We start from the raw sequence: 17822 nt of genomic DNA on the forward strand, positions 1-17822 counted from the left end.
GATCTTAATCTATGACATATATTTGTATATAGCTAATTACTCATTTTGATTTTGCAGACGCAAAACTGGATTTCTGATGTGATGAACGAACTTAGTATCATAATAAAGGTCGATGTTTTATAAATGATATACAAAGGTATGTAGGTAAGCACTAAGCAGCAACTTTTTTTTAATTGTTTTGTAATTTTTAGTAATGAGAATAATTGTATAGTTTAGTAATAAGTGAAAACGTAAATGTTTTAGTTAATGTATAGAATGATATGTAGGAAAGTGGTAAGATGTGGGTTAGTAATGGTTTTGTAATTACACGGTATAATAATTATGCGAACATTGACGGTATAATAATTAACCAAAAGTGTTTTTCTGTTTAGAAAATAAGCAAAACGTTGAGTTTAATCCCAGTGGTATAAGTTGGTAATTTTTGAGGAAAACTAAGGGTTATTTTTTTATTGTACTTCTGTTTTAATAGTTTAGATTGGATGATGGTTACATACAAAAAGTGACGTCACCTGGTTGAAACTTGGATGATGGTTTACATACAAGAAGTGATGTCAGCTGGTTTTCATGAGGCTAAGCGAGAAAACTAACATCATCAAAAGCAAAAGACGGACGACCATTTCATGTAACATTTCTTTGACCTTTTTTTTTAAATAGTGATATTCTTGTAAATAACTTGATATGTTAGGAATAATATAGGATGAAAATGATTAGTCTTGTGTTTGACCAACAATTTTGGGTCATTAGCAACAAACCTATTTATTGTTTAGATATGTAGAGTTTCGTATAATTTTAAAATTGAACCACAATTTATTTTGGTTCTAGTTAAGTTAAAATATTAATTAACTTTGTTAATTAAGTTTAGTTTGATTCTTCATCTTAGATTTGTAAAGATTTTATAAAATTATTTATAAAATTAACGATATGTTGTTTTGAGGGAAAATAGGAAAAATTGTTGATAGACTAGAGTTATATTCAGTAAAAATATTCAACAGTGCCAACAGTTAATCACGGAAGAAGGAATTTTACATTTTTTAACTTTGATATCCTGTTAATTTTTACCATAAACTAACATGTCTTTTAAATAAGTTATCTGAACTATCAAATTAATTTTGAAAACAGAATTGACCAAAATGATGTTGGGTGACCAGTATTACTAATATTCTAAAATATTCAAAAAAAAATCTGAAAACCTGAAAATACAATACTCCTTCCGTTTCAGTTTAGTTGTTGTTGTAGCTTAAAATTTTCGTTTCAAAATAAGTGTTGTTTTATAATTTTAATGAAGATTTATTGATTTTGATATTCTAATTTTTTTTTCTATCGGTTGAAATGTGGTTAGGTGTACTGGTAAGGATATTTTTATTTAGTAAATATACAAAATTGTTTTTTTAATCTATGTGCTCAAGTCTAAAACGACAATTAAAATAAATCGGAGGAAGTAAATACCATAAAGCCAAAATATATTCAAAAAAACGAGAGACTACAAATACCTACAAACCTAAGAATATACCTGAAACTTGAGAAACATGAAAATTCTTTAAATACAAAAATATACTCAGAAATCAGAAATTTGAGAGTGCATGACCTAATACTGTAAAATCACCATAATAGAATCTTGTCAAAGTCGGTCTTTATGGATTGGTTCATGTATGAGTTTTAGGTCCGAGTTAAATGTCTAGGACAAAATTCTGAATTGAAATTGGCTCAATACGATTCAGTTGCCAATTTTATCCGATCAAACACTCAAATAATCCACACATTATGTGTAATAATTATTTTTAGATATTTTGATATATTTTGAGCTGTCATATTTTGAGTTTTCTGGTATAATTTAATTTTTGAGTGTATTTTTGGGGTTTTGGGTGTATTTTGGGGTTTCAGTATATTTTTGTATTTAAGATATTTTCAGTATTTTTTTTGTAGAGTATTTTATATTGTTTCTGGTTTTCAGGTATATCTTAAGTTTTGAGTATATATAGTTTTCTGGATTTAAATTTTATTTTGGAATTTCTATTTTTAGTCATTTTGGATTTTGTGTATAGTTTAGATTTTTAGATAATTTTTGATAAATTTTATGTAACAACTGATTCATCATAAACTAAATATGCAGCATCTAATTTAGTATGGTTGACCAATAATAATGTGGTCAATGTTTTTTTATTTAAATTGATATTTTAGATAGTTTATTTAAAATGCATGTTGTTAGCTCAAGTTAGCATATACACGATATCAAAATTGATATATAATTTGCACGACTTTTGAGGTTGAAATTAGTAATATTCTCAACAAAGATTATCTTGTTCTGAGTTTTTCTAAAGAAATATCAATTGGAAAGTAGAGTTCACTCGGATCATGACGCCGAGATATATTTTTGGTCAAGGACGACGAGATTCAAACACTACTGATGATGTCAAATTTGGTCCCCAAAGCTAACTTCGTGGAAATTCGTTATTTATTCGCCCTTGAACAAATCTAAAACTACATAAGAAGTTAAAACAGATTAAATTGACCTTGAGAATTAACGAATAGCTAAATAACCAAAACAAATTGTCAAGAGAGAAAGATTCCCAATGGGGAAACACGCACACTGGAATATATGATTGTGTTCTTCCTGGTCTTGTGTGGAATTTGTGAAAAAACACTTTGACGTTAACATTATGTATAATAAGTGATAACTAAATGAGACGAACGTTTTTTCACGTGGAATACTTATGAAACAGTAATTCATTCAAAAATCTACTATATGTATGGGTATATTACAACCACGTCTTTTTTGTTCAACAACATAAACTTAACAGAGATTCAAGTATCAAGAGTTATCTCTAACATAAGATACTACAACAACAAGAGAGCAATACGAGAACTTCAAAACACGCAGCCGCAAAACAACCTCATCTTATCTCACAAGGATTCCGGAAACTAGAGACTAATCTCACCTAAATGAACAAGTTATCAACTCCTCTACCAAGTTTTAGCTCAATCAGAAAATATCTGATCACTGTCGAAGTTACCAAACACTCAAAACAGTATTACTAAAAAGTTGTGACGACCAGCTTCCTAAATCTCAGATAATAGAAGATTCAACCATTGAAAACTAAATCTCTTTGGTTAACCTTTAACCCCCTAAGTAACGAAGCTTCTCACAAAATATCAACCAAATCAAAACCTGTTTTACTTTACAGACCTACCCTAACAAACCCAGACACATTATCTCTTCTTCTTTTTTTATCTCTTTTCAAGAGTTTTTTAAGTACTTTTTTTTTCTCATGTTATATCTCTATAGTGGAGACATGTTTACTACACGAATTAAATTAAAAATATTTACATAGTGTTTCACTAATCTCCGAGACCCAAGATTAATCTATAAGATTAATGTCAATGTCCCAACTTTAAATTTGGTTATTTCCGATCACACAAATTAAATTAAAAATATTTACATAGTGTTTCACTAATCTCCAAAACCCAAAATTAATCTATAAGATGTCAATGTCCCAACTTTAAATTTGGTTATCTCCGATCAAATCCATTAAAAAATTTCCACCAGGAGAAACCCAACGGCCAACACCAACGTTAACCTTTATTCTCGGTTAAGATCAAAACTCTTAAAAAATAACAAGAAAACCCCTTACAAATGAAACCGAATCTTTATCGAAAATGCCCAACAAAAACAAAATGTCTCAAGTGCCTGGACATAGTTGCAAGAAGAGATAGAAAACGGAGTCTCACTACTGGCAAGCTTCCAAGAAGAACAAATTCAGAATACGTTTTCTTTAAAGAAAGATATCTGGGAATTTAGAACTTTAGATTCATAATCCTTGGATTTGTACTTTAAGAACATTTCTTACCCAATTCCGATAAAAAAAATTTAACTAGTATTTAAAAATAAGTTTAGCAAAACAAATAATCCTAATACTTTTTATATGTTCTATATAACTTTATTAGTTAATTATACTAATAAATTGTAAATTTCAAAAATTTAACTATATTTATTAAATTTTTATTGGTTTAAAATTGTGAGAAATAAATAATCAGAAAATGTGATATGTTCTAATCAATATTTTTTTAATATTTGTAAAGTACCTATATGTATTTTTTTTAGAAACAGAAGAAATACGAATTAACTGGTCAAAGAAAAAAAAAAGATGATAGTGTTAAAAATCCTAATTTCGTTGTTTTTAGTTTGGGTTTTTAGTTTCTGAAAAACCTTCCATAATTCAGTCAACTAATTTTTTTGTCGGCAGGCAACTACCTTATTCATTTAATGCCATGCTCTTAAACTTTTCAGGGCCGTCAAAATTACAAAACTAGTATCAACTATTTTATTCCATAAATGCTGTGCAGTCCAAGTCTTAACAAAAAGTTGCACTTGTTGAGAACGTGTACCTCACGCGACTATTATTTTAACGTTTTAAACACACATCTCTCGCCACGTAAAGGTCTGACTGGTTCAACGCAGCGTTTACGAGAGTTTGTAGATGCGAACGGTTGTGATTTCTAGCGGTTTTAAAAGATTTGTACGATTGGTGCTGCGGTTAAAAATTGGTGCGTTTGCGGGTGATTTATGACTGGTTAACTACCAAATACGGTAACAGTTAAATAATAAATTAACAATATTTACATTTAATATAATTATAAAAATATCAAAAATCATAAAATTATAATAAATATAAAATTTATATTTAGAAAGTTATAATTTTAATTTTTGAAAATTTATTGAAATTGTTTTTATTATAAAATTTTATAATATTAATTAAAATATAATAGATATATTTTAATATTTTCATAATTTCAATTTTAAATTTTTATTAAATATTTTTACTTTTGTATATATATTGTTTTAAAAAAATAAAAAATTTTATCCTTTCGCAACCGCCTGCAACCGCAAACGCTAGCTGGAACCAGTTTTTGAATTTATGAGATTTGAAGCGGTTTGAAACAGTTTAGAACGATTTGAGTGATTGTTGCAAACCGCCGACAACCGCTACCAACCGCAAAAGCTGTGTTTGCGGATGGTAGCGGAAAAACTAGTCGCCCCCTAAATCAACCACAGTTAATCTCTCGCTCGATCGAAACGTCTTTTATAAACTGCTTTTTTTTTTTGAGCAAACGTCTTTTATAAACTGCTATAATTTATAGTTGCGGCCTTATTCGTGCGCACTCCGTAAATATCTCTGTTAAAAATTTCACGCATATAGGTGGAATGGTTTATAGTTCGGTCATATTTTCCAAATTCTTGAATGCTGAAGTCTCCGACGAAACTATTCTTTTATTGAATTCTCACAAAAAGCTATTCTTTATTCAGACCGTTTACTTTTCACCAATGACTGCAAAGATCTTAAGCCAAAAACATCGAGACTTTTCTCCTCATTTGTTTTATATTAAGTTGAATTTCTTCTTGTTCCATTTGCTATCTCGTTGTCATACCATATCGTAGTTTTGAATTAGATTTTTCTGGATCATATATACAGGGCATATATAGAATGTATTATATATTAATAGATAAGAACTGCGTCTTGCGCATAGTAAGTTTATTTGTATATATTATCGATAACTTTTTATATATATTTGATCATTTTATTTATACATATACAATATTTTTCTTGTTATTATATAATTTCTTTTTGATGTACCGGGCTTAAAAATTATGGAACTAACTATATTTAATATATCATGGATTGATCATATTAGACATTAAACAATTTATGATACAAAAACCTTATTTTTTCCCCCGAACACATTCTTGAAAAATGTGAACAGTAATGTTTCACAGTTAAATTATTTTAACATTTATCTTTCATATAGTTTTGAAAGGTTCCAGATCAATCATCGAATTGATACATGTTATTTTAATATTTTTAATCATATGCTTAAGGAAAATTTACATTTTTGTAATTTAAAGTCGTTTTAAAAAATTCAAAATATAAAATATAAGAAAAAATATAACATATAAGAAAAAATATAACATATAAAAAAATATAACATATAAGGTTTCCTCATTTTTGTAATTTAAAGTCATTTAAAATTTTCAAAATACAACATATAATAAAAAATTAGATTTTTTATTATATGGTTAATGTGACTGTTTAATTTTTTAATAATATAAAATATTACAATAATGTTGATCTTTTAGTTAACTTCAAGCACATTCAGAATTTCATATCGGATGACACCTTTTTTGTTAGGGATTTTAAACAAAAATGAAGAAGGATACAAAAATTGTTATCAAATCTTTATTATTTATAATCATTAATTTCTATATATCTATACTAATAAAGTTGACTAGAAAGGCTCCACAATGCGCCACCTCAGCGAAGGCTATTCCAAAATGTGACACGTGGCGTTATTTTTTCATTCTTTGTTTCTGAAAAATGGGTTGTTTACTTACAAAAGTCTCATGTTGCATTTGATTTATTTGTTTGGGCCTATCATTATTTCAGAATCTCGGTCCAAAAGTCTTTCTTCTTCGATCAAGTATGGTCGGAACAAATTAGCCAACAAAAACTGTTGGTTTACATAACGCCCTCCCCCTGAATTCAGTCAACCACAATAATGATCTCATTAATGTCGTTCTCATCACTACCTCCACTCTCTCGCATTCATTAGTTCACTCACACCACCATGGAAACGTCTGAAAACTACACCTATAACTATAAATACCATAGTTGGATTCAATAACAATCAATAATCCCATCAAATCATTTCGCATTCTCTCTTCTTATCAAAAAAAAAATCCACATCCTCTCTCTGCAGTTCAGCTATATTCAATGGACACAGTGCCTACTTCTAACTGAATTGAAAGCCGAATGTTGTCCTAAACCAATCGAGGTGCGATTGCTCATGTTGGGAGGGTTGGAATGCAAAGAAAGAAAGTGAACTCATGGGTGTGACATGCTCTTGGTAGATGAAAGGTAAACACAAAGAAGGTGAGATGGATGGTTGATAATTTCACGAGGCTCTCTGGTGAATCGCGGTTCATGGACCATGGTAAGTATGAAGTATCATATGCAATAACATCAATCCCATAAAATTCTTTCCATAACACGACTTCCCAGATATCATAATATAACATTATCTCAAAATGAGGACACAACACAAAAAGAAAAACAAACACAAAATTGCTCAAAAAATATTTACAATGAAGGTTAAGTTTCGTGCATCTCAACACATAATTTCCATAACAATATTACATAACAAATAAAAAATTACAATAAAAAATGTGCAAACAAAAAATAAGAAAACATGTGACACCACTTACGTTTCAACTATGCGTGCATATAAATTAAGAACCGAAAACCGAATTGAAGGCAATAAAAAAAGACAGTCTAAAACTAAACAGAAATTCACAAACAATTGAGCGGTTTATATATTTTTGAAGCTGAAAAATCGAAAATCGTATCATAGAACAAAATAAGAACTTATAATAGGCATTCTATTTAGTTATAAAATTACCATAAAATTCAAATATTATTTATAAACCAAATACCCGAAAGTTTGAAATAAAATAACATGTGCCACCACTGAACACATGCAACAAATAAATACAATAAAAAATGTGCAAACAAAAAATAACAAAACATGCGTATCACTATGATTTCAACTAAACATGCGTATCACTATGGTTTCAACTATGCCTCAACATATTAATTAGGAAGAAAAAATCTGAATCGAAGCCGACAAAAAATGAATCTGAAACTGAAATATTTCCCAAATAACCGAGCAGTTCATATATTTCTGAAACTGAAAAACCGTGTTGCAACCGAACAAAGAACCGGATGAGTACTTAAAATATAAATTATATTGAGTTTTAAAATTACCAAAAACTTATATTGCTAAAATATGAAATACCCAAATATTTATTTATCCAAAATATTTAAAATTATTTGAATTACCGAAATATTAGAATTATCCAAATAGTTTTTGTTTCAATATTAAAATTTATCTGGATTATCCGATATTAAATCCCAAAACTGAAAAGATCTGATTTTACCTGAATTATCCAAAATTAACCAAAACCAGAACTGAATTGGAATAAAAGCTTATTGGATATTAGTTGGTTCTTACGATTGGTACCCGAACTAAACCAAAGACCAAAATAACCAAACCAAAACTAAAGAAAGTTTCATAAATAATTGAATGGTTCATATATTTCTTGAACCTAAAAAAACAAAAGACCGAGAAAAACAAAATGGAACTGAACCGAAAATTGAACATTCTTGCATAGTTTCAACTGTTTGAGACCAATTCAGCACATATCTAAAAAGAAAAAAAACTATACTTAATGATAAATAGTATATATAGTAGAATTTTTTTTAAAATAAACAATAAATTTATAAAATAAATAAACCAGTAAGTATATACAAACATAACTTATATTTAACCGAATATAATACATCCCGCGCGAAGCGCGGACATACCACTAGTATGTTAATCATATTAGGTAATTCCGTAGTTTTTATTTAAGGAAAAAATACATGCTTCTTATATTTTGAGTTAATAATGTTTCCTAGTAATTGGATTTGGACCAAAAAAATTTCAATTGATTCTTAAGTTGTCACGTAAGCTAAATTGATATTCTAATTAAACGACACTTAAATATGTGTTTTTTTAATTAGTACAAATTTAAGATTACAACTTTTTAAATGATTTTTAATTAATATATAGGAGATATTAAATATTAAATATTAAACCGTAAGAATATTTTAAGAATGTCAGGCGTAACATTTTTTCTGTCATCTGGTGTTATTACTACTATATGAGGTAAAAGGTTACAATATTTGGAATACTAAAATGGCTACTAAAACCGTTATCGAAACCGGTTAAATACCACTGTCTACAGCTCAAATAGAGAGACTATGCCCTAGAGAAAGGAAACCCAACAACAACAAAGAGTACCTTAATAAGGATGGGGGATAAGACAGACTTAAATCAATCCAAGCTCAAACCATAATTAAACACCTGCAACAAGACGCTTCCACGCTATAACCACTGATAGCAGGAGGGTTGAAGCTAAACTAACGAACAAGAGCACCCGAAAACTCTCAAATCACAACTCCGCCTGAAAAACAAGAAGAGAATCAAACCCACGAGCTCCACTAGAACCAGCAACTCCGAAACACACAAAACCAGGAAACGACCACTACAAGAAAATAAGTCATTCCAGACGTCAAATTCATCAGAAACCAGTTTTCTGACGGATTTGACGGTCAGTTCTAGTTGGTCGGAAATTTTTACGGTAGTGGTTGAAATTTTTTGACCGTAAATTTCCAAAATCTTAGGGTTTGGAATATAATATTTTGGTTTAGATTTATGATTTGAAGTTAAATTTTCAAAATAATAAAATTTTGACTTTAAATTTTAGATATGGGTTTTGGTGTTTGCAGTATAGGGTTTAAAGTATAAGTTTAAGATTTGAGTTTAACCTTGATATTCTGAGATGTAATATTAAGTTAATTAGAGTTTAGGGTTTAAAATCATGTTCAGGGTTTAGGGTTTCAAAATTTGGTCAATCTGTTGGAAGTTTTTGATGATTTTCCAACCACTTCATTCCGTTAGAAATTTTTGACAGATTTCCAATGACTTTTTTTTATGATTTTGTCGTCTGAAAACGGTAGAAAATTTCTGACCATCTTCTTTCCAATTCATTTTTGTCATAGTTTCCAACCAATTTAAATATCTGTTGGAAATTTATCATAAATTTTTGACCGAAAAAATAGGACTGAAAGTCCGTCAGAAAAGACCTTCTTTTCTTGTAGTGAACTAGAAGCAAGGTGGAGGAGCCACACCTGAAATAGATCACCAATGGATCAAATAAACAATAAAACAAGGTTCAAGGGGAACCCTTAATCTGTGGCGTAAAAACGCCGACTAGGACCAGCAACTCTTACACGCAGACACTCGCATTCCATATTCTGCCACCTTCAAACAGAAGACTGGCCACTCCTCGCAAGAAAAAATTTAATGATCAAAACCACAGCATAGCTAGAAACCCAAACCTCAATAGCTCACCGAGCAACAAAAAGAAAGGATTTAAGATGACTCCGCAAAGATTTAGCATTTAGAAGACGAACCCAAAAAACACAACCTAATCATTCTCTAAACTTTTGACCAAAGGGACACACTGAACAAGGCGGAAGAGCGGAAGAATTGATACAAAAGTCAAGCAAAACTTAACCCACTCTGAATCTAAATAAACCAAGAAATAAACAGGACATGCGACCTACAACCAGGCCCAAGTTTGAGCACATGCTTAAGAAACATTTGCATGGGCCTAAAATTTATATAGTTTTTTTGCTTATATTTCTGTTTTTGTCGTTAGCATATGGAAGGAAAAATGTGTTCTAAGACTTATTTTGAACATATAACATCATAAATATTGGATATTCTTTTTTCATTTTCTTATATAAAATGAAATAGAAAGATAATTTTCAGAATTGATACTTTTATGTCTTACGGATATTGTAAATTTTAATTAACTATTTAGGGCCTATATTTTTAATTTCGTATTAGACCCGAAATATCTCAGAACCGGCACTGTCTACAACAACACACAGAGACTTATGCAACCAGGGGCAGACCCATGGCTTGAGCAGGTGTGGCACGTGCCACATGCTCAATACTATAAATCTCTTTTGATATACGTATTCTTATGTACTGTTTAGCTCTTCTGGCTACCAAGACTACATTGTGCCACACTCAACTCTAGATCGACTCCCCAAAATATGTGTTTTGGTTCTTTTAAATTTTCTAAACCCTATTATATTTTACTCATTTTTTTCATAGGACACTTTTCCCTCTTATCTTTTTGCTACCTAAAGTTGCTTTTTTATATAATTTGTTTTGATTTTCTTCCTACTTTTTCTAAAATAAAAACATAATTTATTTAGTTTCAAAAATTTATTTTTATTAAGTTTATTTTTATTTATTTTAATAGTTATATAAAATAACATATGTCATTTTATAATATTACTAAAACTAAATATTTATCATTATGAAAATCATTCATATATTTTAGTTGACCCATATTTTTTAAATAAGATTAAGAATTTTAGTGGCTATATATTATATAAAAATAAATAAATTTAACATCCTGAATTATTTTAAATATATATATAATATGTGCTCCATATTGAATTATTTTCTGGGTCTGCCCCTATATGCAACCATGGTACTAAGGCCGACGTATATGAACTAGCCACAAACGATTCTTAGAAGACCTAAAGCTACCCAACAAATCATCATCAAAGACCAATAAACACACAGCCCTACTCCGCTCCAAGCTTCAAATCAAAAACTAGAACTAAACTCAGGAAGGAGAAACCCCATAAACGACGATTTGTGAAAGATTTCAGCTCCGTAGCTTCTCCCACTCACTGAAATTATCAAAAAAAGTGTGGGGTTCACTTGGGGTTTGGAGCAAGAAGAGGCATTCCAAACACTCAAAGAAAGATTGACCAATGCGCCAATATTGGTATTGCCCAACTTTCTCAAAACATTTGAGATAGAATGTGATGCCCCTGAGATTGGGATTGGAACTGTGCTGATTGCTGATGCAAGAGAAGGATCTTGATTTTAAGCTATATATCTGTTATAGCATATATTCTACCATAAAAGTACCTGAACCGGATAGCATTAATATTTTCCCTACGTTGCCGAAAACAAAAAAAAACAATCTGAGGAAAAAAGTAAACAGCTAGCTAGACACTAGCTTTATAACATTTGTGAATCAGAAACAACCATTTCCATAGCCAAAATGATAAGCATTAGAAAGACCAGAAGACGTGTTCATGTAAGAAGGAGCCGTCACTTTATTAGCATCCAAGAAACCGAACACATCCTCTTTCACCTCCTTAAACGGCACCGTATTTGTCTCCGACACAACAATCTTCCTCAACTCTTCTAACGCACATTTCATTACCTGTAACTGAACCATATTCATCTCGTCCACTGGTCCTTCCCACCAACTTGTCACCAACCGCCTCGCCGCATTCCCTTTTCTCGTTTCTGCCATCGCTTGACCCTTCTTCTTCTCTTCCTCTACCTCACTCACGGTCTGCGTCAACAGCATATTCAGCTCGCAGTTCCCTGCAGTGTTTCCCTGCGGTTTCTTCGTTTGCGCTAAGGACAAATCGTTTCGGGACAAGTAACGGTCCAATACGGATTCGACGCTGGGATGGCCGAAAGAGAAAGGCTTTTTGGCTGGAGAATACACGATGATCCCAATCTCTGCGCCACACAATGTGCAAAGCTCGCTAGCTTTCTTGAACAGACCGGCTCTACGTTTTGAGAATGTGACTTGCCGATGGGTCTCTTTCTTTATCTTAACCATCGGAATTCTCTGTCGTCCCATGCTTTCTTTCTTCTTCGACATCATAGTTTTTTTTAAAGGTGTAGCTTTAGTTGCTTTGAGTTGTTGGACAATTTGGTGGAGAAGCTATTTGTTTATATACATGTTTGAGTGTGTGTGTGGGGCATAATTACGAGATCAACTTTCATAGTTGGCAATTTATTTTTATTTTTGTAACATCAAACTTGTAATTACTCAGTTTGTCTTTAATTTTGTAGATAGATAATAACATTCTAAAGATTTGTGTATGTTATAAAATCGTAGTTAAGTATGGCAATTATTTTTTTTCTTCTCTTTGCATTATTGTCTAGTATATAAATGCATGATTTTCTAATAACAAAATGTTAAAAGTTAGTTCTTGTATATTTATACCAAAAATGATATAATGATTTATATTCTGTAACAGAAAGCTTGTAAATTACTCAGTTTATTTTCTAATTTTGTAGATAGACAGTAAAACTGCGAAGATTTGTGTATGTTATCAAATCTAAATTGACAATGCAATGATTCTTTTTCTTTTTCCTTGTATTATTGGCTTGTGTATAAATGCATAATTTTATATCACTAATTGTTAAATAATCATGTCTAATATAAATTTTATATAAGGATTCACCAATTTGATGCAAAAATAAAACAATAACGAAAAATAGGTCAAAACAATGATATATTCTTTCTTTTTTTAATTAGTATTTTTAATTTAATTAAGAAAATACCGCAAATAGTATTACACTTTAAATTAGCTATACTACACCTAATTTCAGAATTAGCTCTTCCAAAACATGAATTGATGCTTCCATAACACTTTCAACTTTTTAGTAGAAATTTATTCTGAAGCAGAAAACATTCTCGGATAAAGTACACTTGCGTCTATTTTGATATGAGTCATATACAATAACTTTTAGAGTCAATTGGTTCAATATACCTAATGTGAGCAGAAATTAAGAAAATACCCCCAACAGCTGTAAACTAACACTTTCTGTAGCAAAATTAACACATCTTTGACTCTTTTACCCTTTTGGTTGAACACGTGAGAAGAAGAAAGAGAATAACTTTCATCTCCATTTCCATCATTTATCTTTCTCTTTATCTCTAATGAAATTGATCTCTTCTCACATCTTTCAATAGACGTCGATAACTTCTCCTTAAATCTATATCCTATATCCACCAATATTAGTTTTGAATCCTCCAATCGCACCAGACATTGTTTCCATCGCCAATTTTACGCAGCTTCTCCTCCTTGCTTTATCTTTGCCACTGTCACCGTAGTTCCGTTTGCACTGGACGTGCCATGTATGCCATTCAACCATTGACTCAAAGAAAGACATGCCTCATGAACATTTATCCGAGTTATGGAACATCAATCTCAAGGGCACCAACATATTTGTTTCCAAACGCTAGTATGTAAACAAATATGTTAAACGCTAATCTTTCATGTAAATGTTATATGAATTGTTAATGGATAACTTGTCAATCAGATGGTATGCTCCCAGCGAATGCATCATTGTATGTTAACATATTACATGTTTGGTTAGCAATTTATATTTACATGTACACCAGTAAAAGAATTAATAACATACATAGTAGTAAATATTCATTAATCTAATATGTTCTTTACCATGTAAACATAAACTTAGCTGCTATTTATTGGCTTATACGCTAAAATAATTGTTAACGGTTAAAAAATATACAAGCTATATAGATAATGATAATAATTTTAAAAGCGGTAATAATTTTTGTAACATCTAATCTAAAATGTATCCGCTAGTGATGTGTAACAACTTATAAAATATTTATCAGTTAGTGGCATCCACGGTTTGATAACATATAACCAAACATTTATTAGCTCACAGTATCTCATTTTTAGCAACTAACCCACTATATATCAGTTAACACAATTTTTGTTTGTTACATAGTGACTACAATTACTCGTAATTGAAATATGTGAGATTCAACTTGTTGTTATCGATCTTGGAAAGAACCCACTATATTTTAACTATACGCCTGATTCATATTATGTTCTATTTCGAGAAAACCATTGAATGGACTATGGTAGACGATCTTGTCGAGAGAAACGCACTCGTTGGAGCCATACATATCATTGAATGGAAAATACCTAACCGAAAACAGATTCACGGCGGTGCAATGTTAGCAACGAGCTTGGTAACAAAACTTATTCTAGATACGATGGGTTTGATGTTTCCATCTCCAATTTTCACGGAGAAGGTATGGGATATGATGAAGGAAATAACAAAGAGGAGGGGAAGAGAGAAGATGACAAATGAATTTTTGTTTATGATTAAAGAAAGACACGGAGAAAATCATTACGTTGAGATGAAAAAAGTGTGAGATGTGGCTGATAATATTAAGAAAACACGTGAGAGAGAGAGGCGAAAGAAAATGTAGGTGAGGGCAAAATTGGATTATTAAATTGTTCACAGTGAAAAAAACAGTGAAAGGGTAGTTAGTTAATTATGATTTTTTGTATGTATAGAGAGCCTAAATACTCTAACTTTTATTGTGTATTTTTGTCCTTCGACAGCCCATAAGTGTTTTTGTTGGATAATTTTGATGGAAAACAATCATCACAAAAATACCTTAAAATATAACTTAAATTTTTTATCACAAAATAGTTTCCAAAGATCAAAATAAGTTTAATAATTAAAAAAAAAATTATACTTTTAGAATTAACTAATCTAAATTTAAAATTTAAATGGAAGAGTTTGGGAGTTTCGGTTTAGAATTTAAAATTTAATATTTTAGAATATATAATTTAAAATAATAATTTTAAAAATAAAAATTTTGAAAATAAAAAAGAACTATACAAATTGAAAAGGTAGTTTCAAATATTGTATAACTTGTTTCAAAATAAATTAAAAATATTTTTGTTATTTATTATGAGTAAGAATATAGTTTTTTTTTACAACAATAACTAAAATATGATAATAAACTTACCGGCTCGGAAAATTAAATCGGTGGAGTAGAATCAACATGAAACACAGCTGAAGAATATAATTATCTTTTACTTCTTTAATGAATTTTTTTTATCATCTTCCTTTTATGTATTTCTTGATCATAAAAATATTTTTTAGATAAAAGTTATTATCTTTTTTTCAGGAAACCACCTACAAGAAATAAAAAAGAGTAAGAAATGTAAATTACTAAAAATTGTAAAGCCGGGTTCCGTTTAGGGGTCGGGACAAGAGGCTAAAACGAGAGCGGTGTTGCTGCTATGGCGAGCGAAGAAGACAAAGCCCTTGAAGATCTTCTCGACTATCAGCTGAAAGACCAAAGAGAATCACTTTCAGCCATCGAAGAAGCCCTCGCCTCTGACCCTTCTAATCCCGACCTCCTCTCGGTAACTTCTCTTCCCCAAAATCAGATCCCAAGTTTCTTGGGAAACTAGATCATCAATCCATTGTGTAGATTACCCGTTTCGCTATTGACTTTATAATCGCTAATTGCAAACAAAGATCTCACCTTTGGCCATGAAAGGCATGATCTTCATCCATTGGTATTCATGTTAAGGTACATGAAGAGCTTGTTGGAGCAATCAAGGATGCAGAGGAAGGGCTTTTCCAGTTAAAACGTGCTCGGTTATTACAGGAAGCTGACATTGTTCTCCACGGTCTGAATAATAACGCTGCTGCAGTCAAACCTGCAAATGAGCTGGAGCCAAAGAGAAAGGATTTGGATGATGGATCGAAATGTAGATTCAGGCACACTGATGGACGTTGGTATAACGGTCGCATTATCGGGTTTGAAGGATATGATTCTGCAAAGATCTCTTTCCTCACACCCACTTCCGAGAATATGATGGTAAGCACTTTCTTAGGGTGGCTATGTCTGTCTCAGATACTAACGCTGCACTGAACTACTTGCAGATGTGCAAGTTCTTCTTGCAAGGGAGGTGTCGGTTTGGCAGTTCCTGTCGTTTATCACATGGTGTGTGAATCTTAGTAAGTGCTCTGGTAACATCTAAAAGAACCGTGGTTTAACTGTATGAGATCAAATGCAGGAGTTGATGTGCCGATATCTTCTCTGAAGAACTATGAAGAGACTGAGTGGAAGCAGTCCATGGTAGGCTCCAAGATTTGGGCAGTTTCTGGAAGCAAATACGATGTATGGAGGGTGGGTGAACTTGAATCATGGGATGATAAGTTACAGCTAGGCGGAGTTGTTTTCAGAGATGATGGAAGCTCAGTAAAGCTAGGTTCTGATGCTATGGTATTATCAGAGTACGCTGATGATGATGGAGAAGGCGAGGATGATGAGGAAGAAGATGGGAGTGATTCAGGCTCTGAAGAAGAATCTGTTTCAAGTGATTACGATGAAGAGTTTCCTCAAGGCATAGGCATTCTAGGAACCACAGATCAAAGGAGAGGAGGCGTACAGAATGAGACAGCTATATTCGCCAAGTGGGAGAATCACACCAGAGGGATAGCTTCTAAGTTGATGGCAAATATGGGTTACCGTGAAGGGATGGGACTCGGCGTCTCCGGTCAAGGGAGGTTAGACCCAATTGTTGCAAAAGTGCTACCTCCAAAGAGGTCGTTGGATCACGCTCTCGAGCATATCAAGAACGGAGAAGCTAAAAGCGAGAAACCAAAGAAGAAGAGGAGCAGAGGTGGGAGAAGGAAGCGTGAGAAGAAGTTTGCAGAAGCAGCTAGAGCGGCGAAACAGGAAGAGGAATCAGATTTGTTTAGCTTCATCAACAACCACGAGAAAGCAACTGGGAGAGAGTCTGTGAAAAAGAGGCAGAACATCGGTCCGGTAGACAGGAAAGCACTGGTTGCGTACGAAGACGAAGTCAAGGACTTGAAGTTTCAAGTAAAGAAACTAGAAGAGATGGTGAAGAGAAACAAAAGAGATCAGAGTTTTTCAGATGCTGCGACGAGGAGATTGAAAGAAGTCCAGAAGGCACTGGCTTCAACGTTAGCAGCTCAAGCTTCTGCCTCCAATGCTGTAGAAAGCAAAGAGAACGAAAAGAAATGGCTCAAGTTCTAGAAACATTGCACCTTAATCAGTTTTTAACATATATTTCATTGGGAGAGACAATGGAACCTTCGTGATTATAATTGCGTTTACAAGTAACAACAGTTGCATACATTTTCTCATAGTCTTCTGTGTGTTCACTTGTATAGCTCGAGCAAGCAAAAGCTGCCACTGAGCACAACGCTGCTGAACCCAACATTGCACTGTCTACTAACGACAAGGATAGCCAAAAAGGCGATAAAAAGATTGTAACGTTTGAAAACATTACGTCTTATTCTAGTAGTAGTATGTAAAGAGATTTGTAAACTGAAGAAGATGATGCTTTAGTTACTGAAAATGCATTTCATTCAACTTGAGAAACTTGAGGTTACATCTATGGATATTTATACAAAGATCTAAAACCCTAGTGTTCCTTGACAGATGTCATGATCTTATGATGCTTCACAATCAAGGGCTGAGAACTGATTTGACAGCTTCAATCCATTAC

At 31.9% G+C, this 17822-nt stretch overlaps 1 protein-coding gene and 1 pseudogene across 1 annotated transcript; one reads left to right on the plus strand and one right to left on the minus strand.

The window, feature by feature from the left end:
• Positions 1-1810: 1810 nt before the first annotated feature.
• On the minus strand, positions 1811-12504 carry LOC103842225 (annotated as a pseudogene).
• A 2937-nt stretch (positions 12505-15441) lies between these two features.
• LOC103842226 (zinc finger CCCH domain-containing protein 22) lies at positions 15442-17459 on the plus strand. The gene is made up of 4 exons (XM_009118849.3): positions 15442-15698; positions 15869-16159; positions 16225-16285; positions 16359-17459. The coding sequence occupies exons 1-4, from the start codon at positions 15573-15575 to the stop codon at positions 17345-17347; spliced, it is 1467 nt and encodes a 488-aa protein (XP_009117097.1). The 5' UTR covers positions 15442-15572; the 3' UTR covers positions 17348-17459.
• Positions 17460-17822: the final 363 nt, after the last annotated feature.

This window comes from Brassica rapa, chromosome A09 (genome assembly GCF_000309985.2).
Source record: "Brassica rapa cultivar Chiifu-401-42 chromosome A09, CAAS_Brap_v3.01, whole genome shotgun sequence".
NCBI lineage: Eukaryota > Viridiplantae > Streptophyta > Magnoliopsida > Brassicales > Brassicaceae > Brassica > Brassica rapa.